The sequence below is a fragment of the Notamacropus eugenii genome, chromosome 3 (genome assembly GCF_028372415.1).
Source record: "Notamacropus eugenii isolate mMacEug1 chromosome 3, mMacEug1.pri_v2, whole genome shotgun sequence".
In the NCBI taxonomy this organism is placed as follows: domain Eukaryota; kingdom Metazoa; phylum Chordata; class Mammalia; order Diprotodontia; family Macropodidae; genus Notamacropus; species Notamacropus eugenii.
In genome coordinates this window covers 478,085,277-478,112,561 of record NC_092874.1, presented here as the reverse complement: position 1 = coordinate 478,112,561, position 27,285 = coordinate 478,085,277, and the positions used below count along the sequence as shown (strand labels likewise).

At 43.1% G+C, this 27,285-nt stretch overlaps 1 protein-coding gene across 12 annotated transcripts in view; it reads left to right on the top strand.

The window, feature by feature from the left end:
• The window catches only part of CACNA1D (calcium voltage-gated channel subunit alpha1 D), a 351,834-nt gene that overhangs the window by 189,129 nt on the left and 135,420 nt on the right, over positions 1-27,285 (top strand). For all 12 annotated transcript variants that reach the window (XM_072599051.1, XM_072599049.1, XM_072599046.1 and 9 more), the window contains one exon: positions 15,564-15,733. In XM_072599051.1, the coding sequence (XP_072455152.1) occupies positions 15,564-15,733 (170 nt within the window). The remainder of the gene's footprint in view (positions 1-15,563; positions 15,734-27,285) is intronic.

Genomic DNA, 27,285 nt, shown 5'->3' with positions numbered 1-27,285 from the left:
GCCACAAGGGCAAGTTGGCATTGCTTCCCTTGGAAAGTTTTCCCATGTGCACCCTTGTACAAAATGAAGAGACATTTAGATATTTGGATGCTGCACCGAGGAGAGACTGGCAGTGAGCTGTCCTGAATGCTACTGCTGCTTCCTTCAGAAGAAGTGAGCCTGCTCTGACAAACCTTCTTTTCCCCTGTGCAGAGCACAGGCTAATGGGGAAAGGGGAGAACCAAGTCATGGGAAAGGTAGGAGGGTGTATTTTCTGCTTGGAAAAAACAAAAAACAAATGATCTGTCACAGTAGAAGTAGCTGTTTTGGCTGCCAGCAGACCAGAACTAGAGCACAGTGTCCTCAGAAATGGTTGTAGGAGCTTTCTGGGTGATCAGATTTTTCTGCAATTAGAAGGTTGTAAGAAGATAGTTTCCCAAGATCCTCAGAGTGCAGAACTCTTTGTCTATGGTCTGGCCACACACAATGAGACATCTGGGTGAAAGAAGCGATGGCTCTCATTTTCTCTGAGCTTGTCAGACTGCTCAGTGGTCACGTCTTTATCTCTAATACATGGTGTGGTGAAGGTAAAGAGGTAGAAAAGACCTAAAATGAATATTAGCATTTCTCAAATGCATTTTGTGGCCAGGGGAGGGGGAGGGCGGTTCTCTGCTTGAGAGGGATCTTGGTGGAGAGGATAGAGAACTAGACCTGGAGTCTGTTCAAATCTGAGTTAGAATCCTATCTTTGATGCTAATTAGCCGTGCAACTGTGGGCAAGTGACCTCCCCTCTTAGCACCTGTTTCCTCATCTGGAAACCCAGTCAGTGAGGCCATTAGTCCAAAGGTCGGCTCTGCCACCCTTGAACATATATGATAGAAGGAGGGAGAGGAGGAATAAGCATTTGTATGTGCTTACTATGTGTCAGGCCCTAGACTAAGCACTTTTTAATTTTTGGTTTTTTTACAAATATTAAATCCCGAGCAGTAGGTGCTGTTATTGTAAGGTTCTGATAACACACGTAAGCCTTGAGGAACTGTAGCATATTAGCCATGGTCATTATAACTCAGCAGCCTTGTTTTGTCCAGTGAAAGCAGGCTCAGATGGTCTAGTACTTTGCAAGCCTCAAGTGCTACATAAGTGACAGATGTTTCTAAAATAGTAATTATTTTTACAATAGCATTTCTTTCACACTGCCTCAAATCTGAATTATTTGTGTTCAAGTTCTATCGCTTGGACTCATCTAATAAGTTCTTAGAAGTTAGGAATTTTATCTTTTGTAATTTTGAGCACCTTGTGCTCAATAGGCATCAGTGATGATCTGTCAATTAATCTCCTTCTTCTCCCTTTGGCCCAGGAGACATTTTTTTCCCTTGTGAGGTAATCTGCCCCTATCCCCTGCCCCCATCACTCATGGGAAGGTCCCAGTTTTTTCATGAAGAGCCACAGTTTTCGGGTTTCGTGCTTGTCATTGAGAGGTTACCAGGGAGCCTTAGTCACCAATTATGGATTAGTAGTTATTAATTGATCCAGGCTTATAAAAGGAAGACTACTTAATGCTTTATTGAAAGTCATCCATTCGAATTATTTTCATAAAAACCCCTACCACAGGAAATGGGTTTTTGTCTTACACTTTGCATTCACCAAAGTAATTGTTTTAGAAAGTGAAGCTAGCTGCTGTTGATCCTTTGCCTAACATTCCCACTTGTCAATTGAACTCAACAACAACACGTCCAGCTACTAGTGAGGGGGAGAACTGGAATGAATCCGAGGTAGCAGGAGGGGAGATTGCAGAAAGACGGTGTGGTGGCCCTTTCCAGATGGAAATGCCATTCATGGGCTAGTTCAGCCTTCACCTTAAAGTATGTAGGAACATAAAGACAACTGCCTTCTCCTTTGCACGAGCATGGGAGTCTTAGGGGATGTGGCTTGTTAGTCTGAATTTGCTATGCCCTGGAAGTACAAGCTGTACTACCAGTAGAGAAGGTCTCAGTAGTTTTGTCTATGCTCCCATTGGAATAAAACCATTGTGTTGTTTTGGGTTTGTTTTTTACCAAATATCAGTGCATAGAGAGCCACCACATTAGGATCTGTTTGCTGTGATAAGCAGCAGACTCACGTTCCACAGAGGAGTTTAGAAATACAGCTAGAAGGAGGAACCACCACATTTCAAATCCTGCCTCTGACACTGAGGAACTGTTTGACCTGGGACAAGGTTCTCTAACTCCCTGAGAGTCACTTTCGTTGCCACCTCTGTTTCCTTGGCCTCCCAATTTGTCCTTCTGCCTCCACTCTCTCCCACTCCAATCCATTCTCCACACATCTGCCAAAATGATTTTCCTGAAGCATGGGTTCAAACATATCCCTGTGCTCAGGGAACTCCAGTATCTCCCTCGTACCTTCCTAACCTAATACAAACCCTTCACTTGTCACCCAAAGCTCTTCATAGCCTGGCTCCCTCCTCCCACTGTCACAGACTGTAGACCTTGAGTGTTTCCTCACATTCAGTGCTCCACCCGGCTTTGACCCAGAGACCCTTTGACTCAAAGGATCTCTAGTTCCTTTCAGGACTCAATTCTATCTTGTAGATGAAGTTTGTCCTGATTCCTTCCCCCAGATGCTAATGTTTCCCTCTCCCCTCCCTCCAAATCTTTTGTATCTATTTGTATATCTGTGTGTGGTGTATGCGTATATGTGTGTGTCTTGTATGCATATGTATGTATGTGTGTGTCTGTGTGTATGTTCTCCAGCTATAAGTTCCTCAAGAGCAGGGAGCATTCCATTTTTTCTGCACATTATTTGCACAGTGCATAGCAAGGCACAGGGCGTTTGGTTCTCATTGTTCAATTCTTCTTGACTGATTGGCTGACTGAATGAACGAGTGAATGAGGACAGTACTCTGCTTACTTAGCTATGGTGTTAGTACCAGCAGCTATCCCCCTCCGCCTCCTCCCTCTCCCTCTGCCTTCTTCTCCTCCTCCTCATCTTCATTTTTCTTTGTTTAGATAGATTATCTTCTGTTGTGCTCTCACAAACTGGTTTCCATCCCTGAACTCCTCTCCCAGGATGGTAAAATTGGTATGAGAGTAAAACTTTTATTTTTCCAGGTTGGTAAAGTGATAGAGACTTTTTCACTTGTGAAGATCATTTGATCTTCCAGTCAAAGATCTCCCAGTTAGTGTAGATGAGGCATCAAAGAGTGGTTTATGTCAAATATTGAAACTGAAAATAAACTGCAATAGAAACCCTGCCCATGGAATGCAGCAAAAATTTGTTTTTAAATTGACAAGCATATTTTTAATCTCTCTCCCATCCCCCAAATACAAAAGAAGAAAACCAAGCCCTTGTGATAATATGCATAGTCAAGCAAAACAAATTCTGACTTGGTCATGTGCAGAAATGTGTATCTCCTTGTACATCTGGAGTCCACCACCCCTCTGCTTTAAGCAGAGGTGTCTGCCTCAGTTCCCTTAGAATTGTGCTTGGACATTGCACTGAAAAGAGTTCCTAAACAGTAAAAGTGGAGAAAGCCTTTTTAATGGCTTGAAACCAGGGTTAGCATGAAATATAATGGTTCACCAGGACCTTGTTGGACAAGAAGTGTTACGTTTCTAGTTAGTGACTAAGAAATCCATGGACCTTTGACAAGCCTCTCCTGGCAGAAGGTGAGAGAACCTCCTCTTGAAGGTTTCTGCTGCACGAAGGAGCTGGCCTCCCTGGAAGGAACAGTACCTCAAAGGGGAAAGCTTTCCCCAGGAAAGATGGGGGTTCACACAACACTAATTACCGTAGCACTTTTTTTAAGCTTCAAAACTGTTTTCAGTTATTGTAGTTCTAGAATGGTATTTCCAGGCAGCTGGACCTAAGGTAGTGTGGATGTGAATCTAAACATGTATTTTTAAATGGGTATAAGCCTGAGTGTCTGAGAGATATCAGGTCCCTCAGATGGAGGAACTACGAAATAAAGAAGTGATAGAAAGGGAGCTTTGACGTCATGCCAGCTGGCCTTTTCCCCCTCCTCCTCCACAACATTCCAGACCCATTCCTGAGCATTCCTAGTGCTAGGTACTCTGAGAGATACTGAGATAGAAGATACAGTGCAATGCCCGGAGTGCTGTCACTCCTCATCTTTGCCTCCTGGCTCCTTGGCTTCCTTCAACACTCGTTTTGAACCTGAACATATTCTAGAGGCCTTTCTTGCTAGCAGTGTCCCTCTGAGATCACCTTCCTTCTGCCTTGCACACATCTTGTATATTTCAGGTTATTTACTTCGAGGGTAGGGGCTATTTTTGTCTCTCTTTGAATCTCCAGTGCATACTGTAGCATCTGGCCCATAGTAAGACCTTTGATAAATGCTTGCTGACTGACTTAGGTACGGTCTAAAGAGGCAGGGCACGCATATAAAAGAATAACTTATGAGACAGGGCAATTTGTCATGAATGACTCAGACCTGGAGCTGTGATTTTTTAGGACTTGAGAAAGCTACTGTTGAGCAGGGTGAAGTAAAGCAGTATGTCAAAGGAAAGTTGGTCTTTTAAGGAATAGTGAGAATGGAAAGAGTTTGGGGCAATACAGAGTGATAGGCCAGGCCAGTGGGTGTGGAGGTGTGTTTTGGGACAATGTTTTGACAAGTCTGGCTTAAGGGGAAAGTTTCTTTTAAGAGAGTGCAGGTTGGGAAGATGAGCTAAGGACTGGAGCATCAAACCCAATAGACACTTAATCATGTTTATTGGATTAAATTGTGGAGAACTTAGAAAGTCAGGTAGAAGCGTTTCAAGGTGATCCTGTAGGTGATGGTGAACTATCAGTGTTTTTGAGTAGGACTGTGACAATTCACTTCTAAGTCCATAACAGAAAACCAGTGCCAACAGAGGCAAAGCCAAAGGGAAGACTGCTCGCTTTGGTAAGATGCCTTTGCATGCAGTGCTCTAGCTGTCCACTGCTGGGAAGCTGTACACAAATTAGTTGGCAACAAACTTCAGGTTGTTGTTATATCAAACTGTCAAGGAGATTCTTCAGTGAATAATTGCCCAAAAGAAGAAATACCTAGAGGGAAGGTTTTTCAACAACCTTGAACCAGAAAATTGATTTTATTGAACTGGTAGAAAAAGAGGGAGAATGGAAGGCTTCGTAGGGAGGATGTCAAGTCATGAGGCCATGTTAGGAGATCCTGAGAGCTCTTCTGGTCTAGCCAAAAAATCTAGCCATCCCTGGAGTGGACCATGGGGGGAGGTAGTACAGTTCAGATGACATGGATTCATGCTCTTGCTCTGCCTCTTGTTACGTGAGTGATCTTCATAAGGCTCCTTATTTCTCTCTGCCTTAATTTCCTCACTGTCCTGTCTTCCATGTAGTTAAGAGACCTTCCAGCTCAGGAAGGATGACTGCTTTGGGCACATTCCTTCATTGAGTACATTCTTGCTGAAGATGTGGAGGCCACATGTCTCAGAGGCCTATGTCTCAGAGGCAAGGAGGAAGCTAACTGTAGATGTGAAATGACATAGAAATGAAATTAGACACAGCCCTTGCTCAATGGGAGCGTCTATTCTCCTAGGGACATAACATGTGAATAACATGCAACTACTTTAGAAAAAGAAGGAGCTCTTTCTGTCTGACTTTGTGGCGTGTGGAAAAATTGTTCCTAATGCTTTCACCTCTATTCTCATAGCATCATAGAATTATGTATTTGATCCTTCAGGATCACAGAATTTCACCCCTTCTTTTCATAGAAAAAACTAAGGCCCAGAGGGGCAAATGACTCAGGTGATTTGTTCAGGGTCCCATAGTTGGTGACATAACCTGACCTAGAACTCTGACCCATTTCTAGTCCGCAGCTGTTTCTATGAGTTGCCAAAGTCATACAGGGTCCTTGGGGCAGGGATTATCTTCAGTTTAGATAAGAAAATGAAAGAGCCTCTTGCAGATTAGCCTAGCAAGGTGACCTGCTGTCCAGAGCTTTGTCCGGTTCTCTCCCACTTACTGGTCTCCTCAGGTAATGTCAGTGAAGTGAAAACAACAGCATTGCCAATATTCTTACAGCCCTGGAGAATTTGCAAAGCATTCTGTGATCTTTACTTCACTGAAGCTTCACTTCAACTCTCTGCACTAGGTAGGATTATCCCCATTTTGTAGATGAGGATACTAAGGGCCAGGAACAGTAGGATTTAAACCTAGGTTTTCCTGACATATAGTTGTAGCACGCTCAGGCCATTATAGCAAGGATCTTCCTTAATGTCTGATTATACCTGGGAGTTGAGTGGCCTACCAATTCAGTCGGAATAACCAAAACGATGTCAAAGCCCAAAGACCCTGTGCTTCCTATCTTTGTTTGCATTAATAGAAGGATAATGTTTGGATTGAGGGAGGTGATGGTGTCACTGTATATCACCTTGGTCAGAACATTTTTGGAGTTTTGTGTCTAGTTTGGGCTTTACATTTGAAGGATGTTGATGGGGTGGAGCCTGAGCTAAATGGCCCTCCATGGTATAAGGAGACTCAAGACTACTATGTGTGTGTTGGTTGGAGGATCTGCCGTTATTTAATTAGAAGAAGAACATCCAGGCATTTGGAAGGTTGTCATATTGGAGAGTGAGCAGATTTGTTCCACTTGGTAAGACAAGGAGCAGTTGGTGGAGTGGACTGCCTCAGATGTAGTGAGTTTCCCATCCACGAAGGTCTTTGGGTGGAGGTTCTAAGTGGTCATTTATCAGTTACGTTGTAGAGGATTGCTCTGAGCTGCATGTAAGATTAGGTAACTAATTAGTTACCTTCCAACTCTGAGATTCCCCTTTCTGTGGGGAACAGAAAACTCGTCTTCTCTTATAAAATTACCAGGGTACGTGTGTTTTGTCACAGAAACCATTTTTTCACGTGTTGTCAGTTTTAGCACAAGGGACTTCAAGAAAGTAATCATCATTCAAGTCTTTCAAAAACATTTATTAAGCTCCTGTTGTGTAGAGAGTTCTTGTGTCACAACTACAGATAACCATAATAACCCACAGTCCTCATTACATGATAAGTGTGTTAGACAGTGACGGAACAAGGCATAAGGTGAAATCTAAAGCAAAAGGCCCACCCTAAACTGGGGGATCAGGCAAGTTTTCCCAGAGTAGGGGATGTTTCTTTGGAATTAGATAGGTTGGGTAGGAAGTCATCAGGCATGGAGAGGAGGGACATTTTGGCAGAGGTAAAAACTTGAGTAAAATCAAGGAGATGGAGGATGCATGGTCAGTTCAGAAGAGAGGGTCAATAGTGTATTGTGGCTGAATCATAGATTTTGTGGAATTGACCATTATGATATGGGGCTCTAAACAGGTTGGGTTTGTTTTGGATTGGTTTTATCATGGACCCTTTGGCAGTCTGGTGAAGCCTATGGACCCCTTCTCAGAGTCATAATTTTAAATATTTGAAGGAAATACTTAATTTTAGTTAGAGATTAGTGGAAATAAAGATGTAACTTTTTCCCATCCAAGAAATCTATTCATGGACCCCATAACAACCTTTGGTCTAAAGGTAGGGTGGTACCATACTGTGAAAGGCCTCCAGTAGCTAAGCAAAGAAATTTGAACTTGGTAGGCTCTAGGCAGACCCTGAGGATTTCTGAGTAGATCAGAGGTGAGACTTGGTAGGAGAGGACTGCAATAGTTCCAACACATGGTAATGATGTCACTGGATTCATGACAGTGGAGGTAGAGAAGAGGAAGCAGCTGAGAGAGTGGGGGGGCTGGTGCTTAATAACGGATCAAGATCAAGAAATAAGTGAGAAGAAGTCATCAAAGGGGACCATGAGGTTTCACACCTGGCTGATGAGATGGCTCCATAGGCAGAAATAGTCAGAAGGAAAGAACTCAGGCTTGGGGAAAGAAGTAGCTGAGGTCTGGGCACGATGACCTTGAGATACATGTTGGTGAGATAGCCAGGTGGGCATGTCCATGGGCCAACTGGGGAAGCCAGGTATAGCTCAGGAGGCTGGTCAAGGTTGTATGTTCTTAGAATTATGCCTATCAGAAGTAGAAGGAACCTCAGAGACCATCCAGTGTAACCTAACATTTATAGATAATGAAACTGAGACCCACCAAGGTTAAATGGCTAGTCCAAGGTTACCCAGGCAGTAAGAGACACAGACAAGCTTTTACTTTATTCTTCTGACTTCAGAGTCAGTGCCTTTTCTAGTGTCTAGTGCAGGAGTGGGGAACCTGCTGACTGGAGGCCACATGTGGCCTCTGAGGCCTCAAATGAGGCCGTTTGACTGAATCAAAACTTCACAGAACACATCTCCTTAATAAAAGGATTTGTTCTGTAAAACTTGGGCTCAGTAAAAAGGCTGCGCCCAAGGACCTAGAAGGCCTCATGTGGCCTTGAGGCTACAGGTTCCCTACCCTTGGTCTAATGTATCTGTCATTCTGCCATCCTCAGAAGAGATTAAAAATGATTTGAGGACAAACTCTTTGAGAAAACCCATCTTCAGAAATCAGGAAAACAAGTTGTCAGTAAAGGAGATAGAAGAGAAACCATTATAGAGGTAGCAGGACAGGGGAGGGAGTGGACAGCTATGTCAAAAGTAGCAAAGAATGATGACATCAAGAAAGGCCATTGAAATAGATGAAGATGACCTTAGAAAACGCTCGAGGCATGTTCGGCCTAGAGGCTGATGAGCTGCCCGAGTCTGCTTACCTTTTCACTGGTCTTCGGTGGCCAACCAGATAAACGTATTGAGAGAAGAGACTTTCCAGAGTCGAACAAGAGTTAGGCTTTATTCAGGGTCTTAGTTACATATCCATATGCAGGGTGAGTTCTTCCTTAGGTGAGAGGAATCGTCCTCCTCCCAAGGGGCAAGGATCATACAGCAAGAGGATGGGAGTGGAAGAGGGGAGGGACCCTCTTCCCTCTAAGGGCCCCAGAGCCCCCGGAGGGGACCCCGCATCCAGAAGAGGACCTTCAGGCTTTCCTGTCCCTACTTAAGCTCTCCCAGCCGCATAGTTTGCTCGTGAATACTGTGTGTGCTCTCAGCCCCTAGCTAATTAACAACAGGTGTGCTCAGACCACGGACCAATCTCAAGAGTGGAATGCTTTCCCCAGCGAGTTTCCCACTGAGAAAAGGTGGAAATGCACGAGATAGCCCGTGTTTCACGCCTCAATTCCCAGCTGTTCCCTGGGGGGCCTCATGAGAACTCTGAGGTTTAGAGGTCCTCACTTTTACCAGCCCGAGACTGTCCACGTGAAAACTGAGCTTACACCTCCAACAGAGGCAGAAACCTAATGGTGAGGTTTGAGAGACAGTGAGTGGTGAGGAAGGGAGGTGTCAGGTGGCACCTTTTTTGAGGTTAGTAGTGAAGGGGAGGAGAGAAATGAGACCAGAGCTGGCTGGGATGAAAAGGTTCAGGGGAAGCTTTTTTTAGGATGAGGTGAACCCCAACATCTTTATAAGCACACAGGAAGAGCCACTGACAGAAGAGTTGGGGTGACTGAAAAGCTCATTAGGTCCTGGAATAGGTGGGAAGCAGTTTGGTCAAGGGAAGAAGTCAGTATATTGAGGAGGTTAAGGGATGGAAAGGTCAGCTTGTTGGGAGGGGGGCTCATCAGCAGAGACATGGGAATCCTTGGGGATGATGGCAGGGGATGGGGGAAGAGTATATTCTGAGCCAACAGAATAGCTAGAGCTCACAGTTTTAGAGGCTTTTAAAAAAGTCTGAGAAGATAGGTCTCAATTCACTTTATCCTTTGCTGAGAATCTACAAAGATTGAAATGCCATGAGCCCTGCCCCCAAGGAATACACCCTGTACGGAGATAAGGATGATATGAAATGGAAAGAGGTTCACTGTAGGAATATTTGAGGAGTGAGAACACCCTTCCACATGGGGAAACAAGGGAAGGGTGCAGGGCATTTTGAAGGGCTGAGCTAAGAGGACTGGAATCAGACAGTTGGGAGAGACCTCCTCAGCCACTTAGTCTGACCTCTGCACTAAAGGTCCAGTTCACAAACCTCTTGGTTTCGGCACCTCTTTACACTCTTAAAGTTTTTTGAGGACATACATTTCTCCCCTCAGTTTTTGTTTGTGTTGATTATGTCTCCTGATACATATTAGAAATAAAACCATTTTAATATTATTTTGGGAATAGCTTTTACATTACAGACGCCTTGAAAGGATCTTAGGAATGCCCTGGGGTCCCTGGACCACACTTTGAGAACCATGGAAACTGAAGGAAGCCTTGCTGTAATGTACCTGACAAGGGGCTGTCCAGGCTTTGCTTTAGGACTTCCAAGGAGGAGGAACACCCCCCCCCCCCATTCCACTTTTGAGAAGTTTTCCCAAAGTGTATGCTCAGAATGGGAAGTGTATGAAGGGGAGTTGTGGGAAAGGCACATTAGAGCGCTCTGAGGACCAAGCCATGGGTTCCATGCTTTTTCTTCATAAGAATGGAGAGAGAACCACTGAAGATGGCTGAGCAGGGGCATAATAGAATAATCTCTGTGCTTTCAGATTCATTTGGCAGGAATAATTGGGGGAGGGAACAGCTGATTAAGGAACAGGGAAGGGAAACTTTTTAGGCTGTTGAAATAGTCCAGGGAAGAGATTTTGAGGGCTTGAATTAGGATCATGGCATGAGGGGAAAGGAGAGGATGGATATGAGAGATGATAGGGCTTAGTAAGTGATTGCCTAGAGGTATTGGGCAGGGGGAGCAGAAGTTAAAGGAGACTGAGAAGTCAAAGCGAAGTGATTCAGAGAATGGTGATTGTTCCTAAAGAAATATGGAAGTACAGAGGACAATTCAGTTATGAGGGAAGACTATGAGTGCAGTGTTAGACTGACCAAGTTGGCGACGCTGCTGTGATGTCTAGGTAGTGAAAGTCAGGCATTTGCAAAGCAGGAGTTCCGTGGGGAGTTTGGACTGGAAATAGAGATTAAGGGATCGTCATCTGGGTGGAAATGATACATGAAACCATGCACATGGATAAAATCACCAAATGAAAGCCCAGAACAGCATCTGTCATTCACAATCATCTCGTTAGATAGATACTTTCATTTTACAAAGAGAGAAACAGAAAATGTTCAGTAGGTAAAAAGGATCAGAAGAGTGGTTTGTCCACATAGATTTCATGACCTTCAGGAGGAAAGGTCCGTGAGAGATGGTGGTGGAAGAATAGTTTAGAAGTGGCAGTATGCCACCCCTACTTGCCCACTGAGCTAGGGAAAGCAAGAGCACCCTCCAATGGAAGTTTCAGGGATTTGGGTGAGTGGGTGGGAAGCTGGACTTTGCTTAAAGCAGAGGCAAGTTGGCTGAAAAGCTTGAAGGTATAGGGGATGTTATTAATAGTGGAGCGGGGTTCCAGAGTTCCCAGAAGAGCTGGCTGTAACATAGGCATATCTTTAGGGAGTAGGCCTGTGAAGTGCTGATTACATTAGATGAGAGGGAGGAGTAGGGAGTAATGTTGAACAGAGTCTGGGACCAAATTATTGTGATCTCTGCACACCAGACAAGATTCTGAACTTTGTATTTTTACCAGTAGGGTGTCATCTAAATTCTTGAGTAGGAGAATAATATGACGACCGCATTTAAGGATATTGTTTTGGTAGCCATGGGCAAGATGGTTTTGAGTGGGGAGAGCCTGGAGACTAGGGGATCAGTTGACAAGGCTGTGCTGAATTTCAGTGAGTTTCTGGAGCCCTGCATCTTGGCTGGAGAGAAAATGGATATGTGTTTGGAGTGATGTCAGATTGATATAAAGGGAAGGGAGGAGAAGAATGAGAACATGCTGAGGTTTAAGTGATCTAGATTTCTGGGTTGTGAGGTTGCTTTTATTTGTTAAAATTCCTTCTCTTGTTATCAGCATATATCTGGAATAGCTTTTTAAAAGAATGTAAATGTAGTAATGCTACCATCCTTGGGACTGTGTCCTCAGGCCCCTTAAAGTTCTTTGGTACTCACTTCATCTCCTTGGATAGGGTGCAAAATATGAACTGCCAGATCTCTAAAAAGGACTAGGGCATGAGAGAGAAAAAACAAATTGGAGAAGGTTGCTCCAGTGGCAAGAGTTAAAGCAGACACCAAGACTCTTCAGTATGAAAAGAATGATCTTGTGAAGGATGCTCTTTTCTACTAAGATAAGTAGTGTTTGAAATGAAACATATTTTTGTTTATTAAAAACAGGGTGGATTTTTTTTAGCCTTAACTAGTGATAAGCAGCCTAAAAAGGACTTGGACGCTGAGCTAGAGCTGCAGCTTGTATTTCATGTGGAAGTGAGGCAGATTCCCTCTGATGTTCCTTTGGGCTGTATCTGAAACGCTAGAGATGATCCAGTTGCTCTTCCATCAGGAAGCCAAGAGGAACTGGACTCGGGCTGTTGGGTGGTGATTAGGTGAGATGGAAGTTGTTCCTAAGACAGTTCAATGGGATAGTGTCTCACTTCATGGATAGGATTCATTTTTCCAGCATGGGATAAGTTAGAAATTTCTTGCCCATAGACAGAGGAATAGATTAGTTGATCTCTCAAAATACTTCCAACGCTAGCCGTCTTTTGTTCTGTGAATCTGCCAACTGAAATAGGATCATGACAGGTTAGAATACGCTTGGTGCTACTGCGCTCCCAACACTTTTCTCCTTTGTATTTGGGCGCACTCCGGCGTCTCCTTTCTCGTTTATTCTTTTCTCATGTCCTTTAAAGTAGAAGTTCTTAAGCTCTTCGGTGTCCCCGACCCTGGGACTGGCCAAGCCTTTTGTTCTGAGACTCCCTTCTCAGAACGATGTATTTTAACGCATTAAATGAAATACATGGAAACTTCAAAGGAAATCAATAGTATTTGAAATATAGTTATCAGAATATTTTTTGAAAATTCATAGATGCCAGGTAAAGACCCCTCTCCTTCCCACACACTGGAGTGGCCAGAGACCACATCACACTGTAGTCTGCATCCAGGGGACCCAGAAGAGCAGAGGAATATGCTGTTGAGCTTCCTTTCTCCTGTCATATATCTATGGGTATATGTCATGTATATGTATATGTACATATATAGAGATACATATATCTGTATGTCCAGGATATCCTACCTCCTAAACGTGAACTTTGTCTTCTGAGCGTGTCAGAATGAATTCTAAGGAACCATGCATCAGTCTGAAATGAGTTGTTTGGAATGCCTGTGTTTTACAGAAATGCGTGCTGTAGTTGGCTCTCGTCATCATTAGAACTCGAACTTTCCAAAATAATCACCCACCCCTTGCATCGAGGCAGGGAGGAGCAGTGGAAAGGGGATGGTGTTCTGCATTTTGTCTGGAAAGGATAATATTGGAGGTGAAAGTTTTCTTTATAAGCCTCTTTCAGTAAGATGACTATTTTTTCATCTTTAGCATAGTTTATTCGTCATAACAAAATTAGATCCGGTACTAAATATAGCATAAAACTATCCAGGTCATGTGTAGAGATTCAAATTTTAGATCCTCTTTAGATGATCCAGAGATTCATACAGTGATGTGTTTTGGTGACTAATAGGATTGAAGAATTTAGTTGTTCAAGACACAATTTATTTTCTTTTAGAGGGCAGGGAGATCAGTTACCTACTGGGCTGTTTCTGTTTTTGACGCTTGACTAGGAATCTTTATATTGTTGCTCAGGAATGTGAGTGAGTGGCATTTATGAGTGGTTTCTTTTGGATGAATATTTTGGTTAATTAATGGAAGGCTCAGTCTTCTTTTTTTTTTTTTTGCCTACTCTCAAGAAGCCAGAGGACTATGTTATTGAGTCATTTCAGTCATGTCTGACTCATTGTGGCCCCATTTGGGGTCTTCTTGGCAGAGATACTGGAATGGTCTGCCACTTTCTTCTCCATTTTACAGATGAGGAAGCTGAGATGTGCAGGGTAGTAAATGACTTGCCCAGAGTCACACAGCTAGTGAGTGTCTGAGGCTGGATTTGAACCTGGGAAGATGAGTCTTCCTGATCCCAGGCCAACACTCTAATCCCTGTGCTACCTAACTGCTTATAGAAGACTCTGAATCCTAGCTATCATGAGCCTTTAGTTTGTTGGGACAATTAAGACTAGATTTCACACAGTTTAGAAGGTCTCTTCCCCTGAGATCCTAGAGGAAGGTGTTATTCTCCAGGGATGTCAGTGTGTGTCTTGGTTACTCCTGGTTTGGTTTAACAGCACAGCAGAACCTTCGAGTCTGCCGAGGGTTTCTAGGTGGTGATCTCATTTGTCCAGTTTACAACCATCTTTTCATGGTCATGAAATGGACTTGCCGCACCTTGAAGGTGTGATGGATGTATTCACATGAAAGGCCTTTATAGAGACAAATGCAGGAGTTAGTTTCAGGGAATATCCAGGCTGTCTTGGGCTAAAGTGTTCTTTGGGTTAGCATACAGGAGCAGAGTGAGACAGTACTGTTCCCACTTCACTCTGAGCTACTTTTTGCCAGGATTCCAACTAGGTTTTGTTTTACTTTTCTTAACCATGGGCTTCATTACTGTCTGTGCTCCGAAAGCTGTTGCCAGGACTGTACAGCACTTAAACCACCAGGCATTTTAGGAGTCTGGGAGTTCAGCTGGTTAATTAGTTGTTGTTTTTTTTCTGGAGAGGTTGTTTTTCCTTCTCAACCATTTATTTCTGTGTTGGGTATCCAGAATCTCAGAAATATTGGACTAGATTGAGGAAGAATTGAAGGTAGAGAGTTCACCACTACAGTGGTGTCACTCTGTCTTGAAGCTCCCTGAGGAGAAGGCTGCACTTAGAACGTTATGGGCACTCAGTTCAGAATCCTATCTTATGGCTCCTGCAAAACTTCCTGCTTGGCAGTGCAGATGGCTGCTTGAGTATGAAAACTGGGTAATTATCCACCTTACTCTTGATTTGCCTAGGCAAATGCAGAATTTTACAGAGATCCTCACAAAATTGAAGGTTGACACCACATAGTAGTCAAAAACAATTACTCCTCTCTGAAGGCAGGGCTGCGACAGGGTATGGCCTAAAAGGACATATAAGTAAATTGTCCCCTAACCCAGGAGGGCTTGTTTGGCATGGAGAGAGTCTCTCCTGGCCTTTCACTACCCATGGGAATTCTGGGAGCTGCCTTTTTGCTGTCAGGTGTTCCTAAAACTTGGTTTCCCTATTAGAAAGTCCTGAGGCAGATTCCATTCTCAGATTCCCTTGCCTTCTGACAGGGCATTCACAGAGCCTCCACATCTGTGCTTTGAATGCACCTTCTCCTTAAGCCAAAAGCCAGCATCCATTGGCCTTTCTCTGAAGAGTCTTCTTCCAGGGACAGGCTTTGAGATAGAGGGGAGGATGCTGGGGAAATGGAGGTTCCAGGGAGAGATGAGGGAAAGCTCTCGGTGGCTGCACCTGAGACCCTGGCTAAGACTTAGGCATAGCATTAACTCTGTGCAAAGACACTATTTTCTGAGAAATGAGGCATGTGTGCTTTGTTGTGCTCTGTTTTCTCTGCTTCTCTTTAATGTGAAGAAATCAGCACTGTGTCTAGTGCTCAGTTGTACTTGCTCCACTTTGCCATGTTGTATGTGTGTCCTGCTGTTCTGACTTGTGATTCTGAACATACCCTGATTGATGACTCTTCTCTTTGTGTCCCAGAGAGTTTTCAAAGGAAAGAGAAAAGGCCAAAGCCCGAGGGGACTTCCAGAAACTCCGTGAGAAGCAACAACTCGAAGAGGATTTGAAGGGCTACTTAGATTGGATAACTCAAGCAGAAGACATCGATCCCGAGAATGAGGATGAAGGGGGAGATGAGAACAAGCGAAGCAGTGAGTAGTGGACTCCCTGCTCCTGACCTAGAAGAAACTAAATTCACTAGGAAGGTTTCCATACTGAAGATGCATATGCACGCAGGCACACACGCATACATGAATGCATACACACACATGGATGGTTTTCCTCACTGGTGTGCTGTCACATCACCCCTCGGGGTGTCCTTTCTCTTCCTTCATTTCAGAAAGAACGCTATTCACTCTGGTTCTACATTTTTAACTCTTTTCGTTTTAAATTGTAATTTGGGGAGACATAGTATCAGATAATGCATGTGAAAGCACTTCAGTTATAAAGAACTATATGTCCTCTAAACACTTATTTTTGAGAGAGATCTGGGTGGTAGGGACCATTGGTCTTGGTGACTAAGCTAAACTTTTCCTTTTTTTTTCCCTGTCAAGAGGTCTGGCAAAATCATTATTGTGGCTAGTTTGAATGTAGAGCCCTGGTCCACTTGGGCCCTTGGAGTAGATAAAGGCAATTGGTGCCAGACCTAGAGAAAGGAAAATTTCCTTCAGGTGTAAGTTAGTGGCACTGCTCTGTAGACAACCATCAGGGTCTTCTGTCCCTCAGTCAGTGTCGCTTATAGTTCCTGAGATGGACTTGGAGGAATCATGAGGACAATGATAGGAAGAACTGACATTTGTCTATATTCTAAGCCCTACAAAGTGCTGAACATAGTTGGTTCCATTGTAGACTCATGATCACCTTGTGAAGTTGGTTCTCTGGGCATCCTCCATGGCAGTGAATGGCATGACTCTACTTGGATGGGCTACGCTGTTGCTTTTTAGTTGTTTTCAATCTTGTTGACTCTCTGTGACCTGTTTTGGGGTTTCCTGACAAAGATAGTAGATTGATTTGCCATATCCTTCTCCAACTCATTTTAAAAATGAGGAAACTGAGGCAAACAGGGTATTAAGTGACTTACTCAAGGTCTGTTAGTGTCTGAGGCTGGATTTGAACTCAGGAAGATGAGTCTTCTTGCCTCTAGGCCTGGCACTCTATGCACTATGGTGCCACCTAGGTCACCAGCTGCAGTATTGTTGATGAAATGAATGCCCCTCAGGCCTTGCCACCCTGTCCTGAGCCCAGGCCTGACTTAAGAGCTCCTTGAGAGGAAGAGGATCCATCTGGCCTTTTCTTCCTGTGTCCCAAGGGCTGAGCCCAGAGCTGGTGCTTAGGGAATGTTTCATTCTTTGTAATGCTCACAAGAGTCAGAGGCAAGAGCTGAACCTGGATCTGGTCCCTTCTCCAAATAGTACCCCATGGCCTGGGAGAAGACGACTGGAGTGGGAGGCAAGTGCTGAGTCAGCCCATAGACATTTATGAAGCACCTTCTGTTTACTGGGGGCTGGATCCTGGGCACATAGACATAGAGAAACAGCCCCTGTCTCTAAGAGGCCCCAGGATGTGCTGGGAAGAGGCTGGGATGCAACCCAGTGAAGGCTGAGAGATGTCTCCTCCATCACTGGCTGTTGATTTAGCAGAGGATGAAGCAGTGCAGACTGTATGCCTCAGCCTAGCAGGGGACTCACATTCTGATGCCCAGCATCCCTGGAATAATGATGGTTATGATGGCTGACATTTCTATAAAGCACTTCCACTGCGCCAGGCGCTCTGTTGTTATTAGGTATTATATAATCACATGTTACTATTACCTCATCATCTCACAACAGCCCTGGGAGGTAAATGTTGCCATTGTCCTCATTTTACAGTTGAGCAAACTGAGGCAGACTGAGGGTAAGTAACTTGCCCAGGGTCACACAGCTAGTAAGTGTGAGGTTGGATTTAAATTTGGGCCTTCCTGACTCCTGGCCCAGTGCTGTATCCACTTCACTACCCAACTGCCCCTTAGAAGAAATATTTGTGGTGAGCCTGGGCTCACCACATTCAACCAATGTAAATTAATCACTGCAGTTAGCCAGATATTTCTTGACCTCAGAACAGTGCTGTGCATTTCCAGTGGACAGGCTTTTCTCCTTCCTGCTTAAAGGCCTGGAGAAGTGTGTCTGGTACATTTGTGATTTGTACAGTTGGCAGCAAGGGCAGAAGGTGTACTTCAAGGGCACAGGTCTGTCGGAAGTCTGGGAACCTAAGGAAGGTAGCCCCCCAAAAGGTTGAGGTCATTCACTTTAGTGCCCCGTAATGGAATCTTCTTTGCTTACATTGATGCCCTTGATTGACTTGAATATATATGTTCGTGGAAGACAATGGTGAATTGTAGGCCAAAATTTACCTATGTTTTAGGTTGTGTTTCCCAACTCCATATGGTTCTGTGCCTCACTTATGGCTGGGTCCCAATTGTTGCAGCACAATATGGGGAAGGGGAAGACAGTAGGAGGGTCTCTATATTCTTTGGAGGAAATTAATTTGGGAGAAGTGAGGAAAATGGTGGGGTAGATTTTTGGAAAAAAGTTGGTGAAGGGATTAAAAAAAGAAAAGAATGAGAAAGAGAGGAGAGAGAAGAAAATCTTCTCTCCCCAGAACAGATTAGAGGCTGTGTGTTTGTGGTCTGTCAAGTCCCTTGACTTGTTAGGGACTTGACATGTCCCTAAACCTTGGTCTTGAATAGTGGAGAAGAGGAAGAGAGCAGAGAACAGAGGCAGACTTGGCCCTGGTGTCTGCCCTCCAAGGTACAGGGTTAAGGCTGCTGGGAAAGGCATGTGACGAACCTTTCTGCATGGCTCAGGCTAATATTTAAAGGGATTTTTGTCCCTCGAGCTACATACTCACTTGTAGTTGGGCAAAATGACCTCAGAGAGGTAGAGATTAACCAGCAGAGGATTGAGCATTGGTTTCAGGGCAGCCCTAGAATATGTAGTAAAGAGGAGTACATTTGTTTCATATCAGCCCAAGATTTTATAAATGAATATTCAATTACATTCAAACAAAATTGATGTGTTCTTTGGATGGAAGAAATCAAGAATGGGGCATCTGTGTTTATAAAAAGCTACTCAAAAATTATTAAGAATTAAGCAGCTCTCCGTATTTAGGTAAAATATACTATTTATTTTCTCTTTGTAGTGATAGCCTGAAGTTTTCTTCCTTCCACCCCCATTTTTTAGACTGTGGCATTCTTACTGAGCTTTTGAAGTTAATGGACATTAATGAACTTCCTGCCCAGCCTTCTCCAGCGTTCCAGTTTGCCTGTTTCACATAGACCAGGAAATAGGATGTCTCTACGTGGCACTATAGTTGCCACTGATATGAGCTCCTCTCCCTAAAGCTGCAGCATTCCCACCAGCTCTGGCTTCATTGATGATGATCTCAGCATTGTGTAACTTCATGAAAAGTATTCTGGTGCCAGGGGCCTCGTATCTGCTGTGGAGTTTGAAATTAGTTCCTATTTGCAGTGATGTGAAGAGCAAGCATTTTGAGAGTCTTGAGAGTTAAAAATCTTATAAAGGAGACCAGTAAGGATATAGCACCATGATGATCCTCAGAAATGCATTATTTAATAATACAAAGAAGGGAAAGAAAGAAAGTCTGTAAAAAACCCCAATAAATCACCTGAATTAATGTTTAAGTTGGTGTTCCAGATACTGGGATTCTATCTCAGATATAGGAGTATCACATTTCCTGCTTTACACTGATGTTTGAGCTTGGAGTGATTAACTGGCTTAATGTTGAGTCCAAAATAGAAAATATTCTTTTCATCTGCCTTTTTTCTTTATTGAACTAATTTTGCTGGATGATAGGATTTATTATGGCATGACACTCACATGAAATATTATGCAACTCTTCAGATTTTCATAACCTTGAAGATTAGGCTTTTCAGGAAGTAGTCAGTTACTAAATTTTGCCTAAAATAAAATTATTTATGTGACTATAAGAAAAGCATAAGCACATGCTAGATGAGGAGGAGGAAAGCCTCTCTGAATAGAGATTTCAGAAGGCTGAAGAGATACTGGAGAGATACTGATCTCTGAGGATTTTCCTCTGATGCCTTCCTTTGAAGCAGAGAGGGGACCCAGTGTGCAAGTTACCCTGGCCAGGGCTGAGGATTTCCTAAGCCTTTTTTGTGTCGGTTTAGTGATACCTCATCACTTCTCGTCAGAATAACGTTTTTAAATGCATAAAATAAAATACATAGGGTTACCAAGGAAAACATATCAAAATACATTTTTAAAGTGTGAAAAAAATAAAGTTCACAGACTCCCTGAAATCTATCCCTGAATCCCTTGGGCAGAGTCTTTGACTTAGAGTGAAAATGTTCTCTCTGTCGGCAGAGCTAAGTTATGATTGTTGGAAATGTTTCCAAATAAAGTTTTAGATATGGTGCCTTGGAAGGAGCACCAGATCTGGCGACAGGAAAACCTGAATTCAAATCCAATCTCAGACACTTCCTAGCTGTGTGACCCTGGGCAAGACCCTGTTTGTCTCAATTTCCTTATCTGTAAAATAAGCTGGAGAAGGAAATGGCAAACCACCGTACTATCTTTGCCAAGGAAAACCCCACATGGGGTCATGAAGAGTTGGACATGACTGAAAGGACTGGACAACAATAGCCCCATCCCTGCCAGGCATAGCTGGTCAGAAGCCTTTGTCCTGTCTTTGTGTACATTTGGGTACTTGAAAGCCCCTATGACAACTTTATTTTATTTGGGGGCAGTACTGACCAATGCTTGGGTCAGACCACACCAGTACAATTATAATTGAGCCTCATGCCATGTTTTATCAAGGATATTGTTCAAGGCACCTTGTCCAGGGGAAGATGACCAGGATAGTGGGAGGGCTGGAAATCATGTAATTTAGGAATAAGTTAAAAGAGTTGGAGAGAATTGCAGAAAAAGGTTGTTTAGGTGTAAGAAGAAGAAATATTATTGACATAAAGGGTTTAAAGGATTCTTTATTGTAGGAGGATTCGATTTGCTCTGTTTGGTTCCAGAGGGTAAAAGCAGGAAAGATGTGTGCAAATAGCAGCAAGGAAGATTAAAGTTTGCTATGAGGAAAACTTCCCAAAAGCATGGGTTGCTCAGTGGGTACTGAGCCCATTCGTTGACTGAAGATTTTCAACCTGACTTTGGATTGGGTGGCTGCTTGTTGGATATGTTGTAGAAGAGTTCCTGGTTCAGATAGGCATGAAACCAGTGGCTTTCTGAGGGTCCTTCCAGCCCTGAAATTCAGTAATTCTATCACTCATCTGGGATCATCATTTTAGTTTGGATCATGTATGAACATGTTCTCACCTATGAAGCAGGTAAGAAGCCACCTGAGAGACTATCAAGCCCAGCACCTTCTCTTATAGATGAGGAAACGAGAAGGGACAAGGGACTTGGCCAGAGTCACACAGGTAGAAGGAGAGCTAGCATTTGAACCCAGATCCTTTGACTCTTTCTGGTTGGTTAGATTGAGAACTTAGGGCATGACCGCACCTGAAGTATCACCATTAAAGATGCTGTCCACTTAGAAGGAAGCCTTCAGAGGAGAAGTTCAGGTAGTCTTAGGTTACATGCCAGGGGTCAGCATTTAGGAAGATCATTGACAGACGCTGAAGAACGTCCAGAGGATGATGGCCACAATAGTGTTGGACCTTCAGCTCATCCCATGTGAGGATCAGTGGAAGGAATTGGGGCTGTTCAGCCTGAAAAAATCAGAAGACCTGTAGGAGAGTGGAAAGATGACACCCATCCTGAAACATCTGAAGGGCTGTCACATCAGAGAGTGACTGACTTTATTTTACTTAAAACCATTGGGAGCAATAGGTGGAAACTTCGAGGAGATTTAGTCTGGATTTAAAGAAAACATTTCCAAACAGGTAGAATTCCAACCATGGTTTCCCTGGGGGTTAGAAGATTCCCTTTTATGAGAGGTCATTAGGTCAGGCTGGATGACAGTCTCTTGTGGATGTTGTAGAAGCAGAATCATCAAACACAAGCATGCAGCTTGGCTTCTGAGTGCAGCCGAGGCAGAAGAAAATATAATCGGGAAATATTTAACACAACAGATTAAAATATAATCAAGCACAGATAATATTCAATTGAAATCAATTTTATGTTAGTTACCCTTAGAATTAATTCAATTTAAGATTAAATAGATAATATTACATTTAAAATTATGTCAATATGCAGTCAGGATTCTTCTTTAAAGATTAAGTGTCCCTTTCTCTTTGAGTTTGGTAACACTGGCATGACATCAGGTCGGAGTAGACCGAAGGAGGTGGGAGTAGACCGAAGGTGCTGGGATTCTGTGATACCTTTGAGGGGTCACCAAAAGAGCTGATGGGAGAGATGTCATGGTAGGAAGAAGATAGGCTGTCTTCTGGAGGCTCCTGACTCTGCTGGGAAGATGCCTGAGGACTAATTTGCATCGTATTGAGCTGTTTGCCACTGTCTCCCTGACAGTCAGCAGGGCCTGGACCAGGAGTCTTCCGAGGTCAGCTGCAGCCATCTTTTCACTTCAAGATTCCAAGTCCTTGAATTTTGGAGAACATCATACCTGATGACGGTATTATTTTAGCAGAAATTGTAGATGCAGATTTCTGGCTTTCAGCATTTGTTTCTGGTTCATCAGCACTTGCTATCAAACAGCAGCTAAAAAGTCAAGGATTTATAGAGTCACTCAGGTTTCCTTTTTGCTTAGCAGAGCAGATGTCACCGCTCAGTTGCATGTTTATTTTTTTGTTCCCTTTTCCCCTTGACCTATATTATCCAGCACCGCACTTTCCTTAGAAGGGGGAAAAAAGCAGAAAATCTGAGCTAGTTAGCTGAACTGTGATGGTTCCCAGGCTAACCCCAAACAGGCCATGTATATATATGGCCTAGTAAAAATGTCATATACATACACACACACACATATATATATACACATATATATGTACATATATATATGTATACACATAAATTCAGACTAGGAGCCCAGCTTTACACACTTGATAGAGTGGCTGAAGTTCCCCCATGCAAGTGAATTCTTGAGTGTTTGGAAGATTTTAAGTGTAATTTATTTAACTTTTTTGCTGAGCTTCAAGTTACTTTAGAAATCCTGCCAAATCTCTGAGCAGTTTTTCAGATATATACAGCTGCTTTTGAGTTAACAATGGAGATTTTCTAGGACTATTAAAATCTGGAAGCCTGAAAGTCTATTTTAAACTTTTCTCATTGTCAATGATTAGTACTTTAAAAAAGCTGAAAGTAATGAAATACTTTACCAGAAAACTCATTCTGAAATTCTGGCAAAAAAAAGTATGGTGACTTTGCTGTGAAAAATCCAATGACCAATACTTTCTCTTAGTGGTCATAGTCAAAGGACAAAGACACTTGGTTTTGCTGGATCGATAAACACTTTTTGGGTTAGTCTGTGTCTCCTTACTCCAGGGCTCTGTTCTGGGTCCCCTTGTGCTCTTTTTACTCTCACTTGATGGCTACCTCAGCTCCTCTGGCTAGAACTGTTGTTTCTAGAGAGACTGACTCTGTTGAGCTTGCTCTAGTGTCTTCTTTCTGAGTTTCAATTCCTTATCACCAACTACCATTTGGACCTTTTGAGTGGCATGTTCCATTTGTTGTGGCTAAGTTGTTTCAGTCATGTCCATTTCTTCATGAGGCCATTTGGGGTTTTTTTGGAAAAGATAGTGGACTGGTTTGCCTTTTCCTTCTCCAGTTCATTTTACAGACAAGGAACTGAGGCAAACAGGGTGAAGTGACTTGCCCAGGGTCCACACGTACGTGGTTAAGTGTCTGAGGCTAGATTTGAACTTAGGAAGATAATGTCTTACTGACTTGTGGCTCTACACTCTATGCACTATGGCGCCCCCTACCTGCCCTGGCATGCTTCTTAGGCATCTTAAATTCAACATGTCTCAAACAACACATTATCTTTACTTCGATCTAAACCCTCTTCCCAACTTTTCTATCACCACCCTCAACAACATCATTCTTTTAATCAATAGGGTTTAAAATCTTGGTGTAACCTTTGATGCCTCATTTGGCAAGTCTTATCATCTGAAGCTTTGCCAGCATAACAAAGGGATGGCACCATCACCATATAAGCACATGCCAGGGGAACTTGATGGACAGGGTTTGCTGTCTGCCTTCTTTAATTTCATGCTACTACCCAAAAGCCCTAATCTGTGCACTTACCTTTTGGAGACATGCAGAGTCTGTGAATGTCATTTGTGAGCTTGCTGTGGTTAATCAGGTAGTCTTTCTTTTCTGAAAAAGGTGCTTTTGTTTTTATTTGATCTATCAGATTAGTTTCTTTACTATTAATTTATTTCAGGGCACAAGTTAAAAATTGGAAGCATTCAGACAATAATTTTCAAGAAAGTAGGAGAAGATTTTGTGGCATGTGGTCAGATTTTCAAGGGACTCCTTCCTCTGAGTCTTGGACGAGGCCCCTCCCCTCCCCCCAGTGACTTTCTAAATGGAATCCTTGAGCACCCCAGGGATGAGACCTCTCTCCTGTGAATACTTCCCCAAAAGGTTACCCTCCCAACCCAGAGTTGCCCCTTCCCTTAGATAGGTAACTGCTCATTGTCTAGATACAGGAGTCTAACTTTTCAACCAGAGAGAGAAATGAGGTCATTTTATTGACGTTCATAGAGGTAGAAATCAAAATTTCCTGAGATTGCCACTTAAAAGTGAGAATCTCTATCCAAAGACCAGCAAGTCACCATTTTACTGGAAGAATGGAACCTTATCTTTAGGGGCCTACTTTCCAGGTCCATCTCAAGGGTGTGACTGGTCATGGAGGACATCTCCGGAACCCATCCATTCTGAGGTTCCTTGATTCTCTGACTGCAGCTCCAGACCTAGCCTGCTATTCCTCTAATGTCTTTGCTAGATTAATATCTTTTCTTTTTTCTGTTTTATTTCCCAATACCAAACAAGGAATAGAGGCTGTCACAAAATATAAAAGAAATAATTTTAGTTACATGAAATGAAAGAAAAGTTTTGGCACAGAAAATAATGACCAAGATAATAAAATAAAATGTTGAGTGGGGGGAACAATCTTTTCATAAATTGCTTCCTTCAAGGGTCTGATAGCTAACATGTAAAAGAAATTAGCACAAATATATGAGATCAGGAGACATTATCCAATGAATTTTGAAAATATATAAACAATTCTCAAAAGAATTTAAGTCTTAACCATATGAAAGATTGATTCAGATCACTGTCATAAGAAAAATGCACATCAGCAACTCCTATGTCTGGCCTCACTCCCAGAAAATTGGCAGAGATGACCAAAGATGGAGAACTTCAAAACTTCTCAGAGAACACTCACCATGTGAAGCCTTAGCTGATTGTCCCCATCTGCTTTTATGCCCCCCATTCACTTGCATTTGTTTTACATGTACTAGCCATCTCTTGAAAGAATATAAACCCCTTGAAGGCAAGTAGTGTTTCATGTTTGTCTTTCCATCCTCAGTGCCAAGCACAAGATCTGGCACATAGTAGGTACTTAAGAAGTGCTTACTGATTGATCGAAGCAAAATGAGTGTCCATAGCTTCAGAGAGGCTAGGTGAATTTAGCTGCATGTATTTAATGGAATATTACTGCATTGTAAGAAATAATGAAATTGAATGATTCAGAAAAACATAGGAAAATGTATATGAACAAACTCAGCATGAAGTCAGTAGAACCAGGAAAATAAGACAGCTAGGAACTGTAATAATGTAAATAGGAAAAAACAAAAGCCCTACCAAGTTGCATGTAATGTACTGAATTTGACCTCAGAGATGAAGTGAGAGAGTACATTGAGAATATCCACTCTTTCATAGAGTTGGAGGGACTATGAGAATGTAATTTTGCATATATTATCAGACAGAGTTGTGTTCATTAGTTTTAATGAGGATCAGTATATATCTGGGAATGAGAGTGATAATAAAATGATCAGTATGTGACTGAAGACCTTAGAGTAACAGCAGGCAAGAACAGGGAGCCCCAGAATGGATGGGCTCTGGAGATGTCCCTCATGACCAGTCATACCCTTGAGATGGACCTGGAAAGTAGGCCCCTCATGATATGGTTCCATTCTTCCAGTAGAATGTTGACTTGCTGGTCTTTGGACAAGGATTCTCACTATGAAGTAGCAAGAATTAAAATCATCTACACATGGTATAAAAGTAGTGAGACTCTTAGCACTCAGCACCTCCTTTTCAGTGACTGCAGCTAGCACTACAGAAAAGCCAAGAATCCTTGGGTTGGTGTTTGGTTTCCTGGCTTCCGCTGTCATTGCCCTTACGCAGAGCTTACTGTGTGCTTAGCCTAGTGCTAGAGTTGGAAACCTGGAAAACTCCCCACGGCTCCCTGTCTGTCCCCTCTCAGCTGAGGACCTTGCCTCGTATTTTGTAAAAGAATTGAGTCCAGCTTCCAAGAACCCCTTCTTGTCCCCTCTTCATCTGCCATCATGAGATGGTCATACAAATTCAGGAGCTGAGAGTCTAAGGGGAGAGAGACAATGTGTGCATAGGTAGCTGTGTGCATATAGGTGACCCTGGGGGCTAGGAGGCTCAGGAAAGCCTCTTTGGACAAAGTGACACTGGAAATGAATTGGGAAGGACTAACGGATTCCAGGAGGCAGCTGCTTTCCCTATCTCAGTGATTCTGGATCCCTGGCTGCCATCCTTCAAACCCCATTCTTCATACCCCTAAGGCTGATCCCTTTTCCCACCCACCCAAGTCCTTCTCTAAATCTGCCTACTCCTTCCTCCGGGCTCTCTGGAGGGCCTGCTTCGTGTCATCAAACGTGTTGATCATAAGTAACACACTTATTTTCATCCTAAATATTTTCCTTTCCCCTTTCTGCCCTTCACTGATGACACAAACTCCCTGACCTCCCTCGCTGGACCAGCTGCATTTCAGTTTATTCTCCTGACTCATTGCTAACCTGGGTGAGTTGGATGCTCCTTGCTCTCAATTACCATTGAAGTTCTTCCCTGGGCCTCGTCACTCAAGAACCTCTCCTCCACATCAGTGGGTTCAGTGCCTGGCTCACAGTCTTTTTCTTTTCCTCCACTCCTGCTCTCATTCTGAGGGAATTTAAACATGAATAGCTACACTCCCTCAAAACTTAACCTCACCATTCCTCAGTTTGCTCATTTCCCTTGTCATGTTCCTCCACCCTACCTCAGCCATACACCGTCATCCCCCTGATCTTTTTTTTTTAATTTATTTTTTATTTAACTTTTAACATTCATTTTCACAAAATTTTGGGTTCCAAATTTTCTCCCCTTTTGTCCCCTTCCCCCACCGCAAAACACTGAGCATTCTAATTGCCGCTATCACCAATCTGCCCTCTCTTCTATCATCCCTCTCTGCCCTTGTCTCCATCTTCTCTTTTGTCCTGTAGGGCCAAATAACTTTCTATACCCCTTTACCTGTATTTCTTGTTTCCTGGTAGCAAGAACAGTACTCGACAGTTGTTCCTAAAACTTTGAGTTCCAACTTCTCTTCCTCCCTCCCTCCCCACCCCTTCCCTTTGGAAGGCAAGCAATTCAATATAGGCTAAATCTGTGTAGTTTTGCAAATGACTTCCATGATAGTCGTGTTGTCTAAGACTAACTATATTTCCCTCCATCCTATCCTGTCCCCCATTACTTCTATTCTCTCTTTT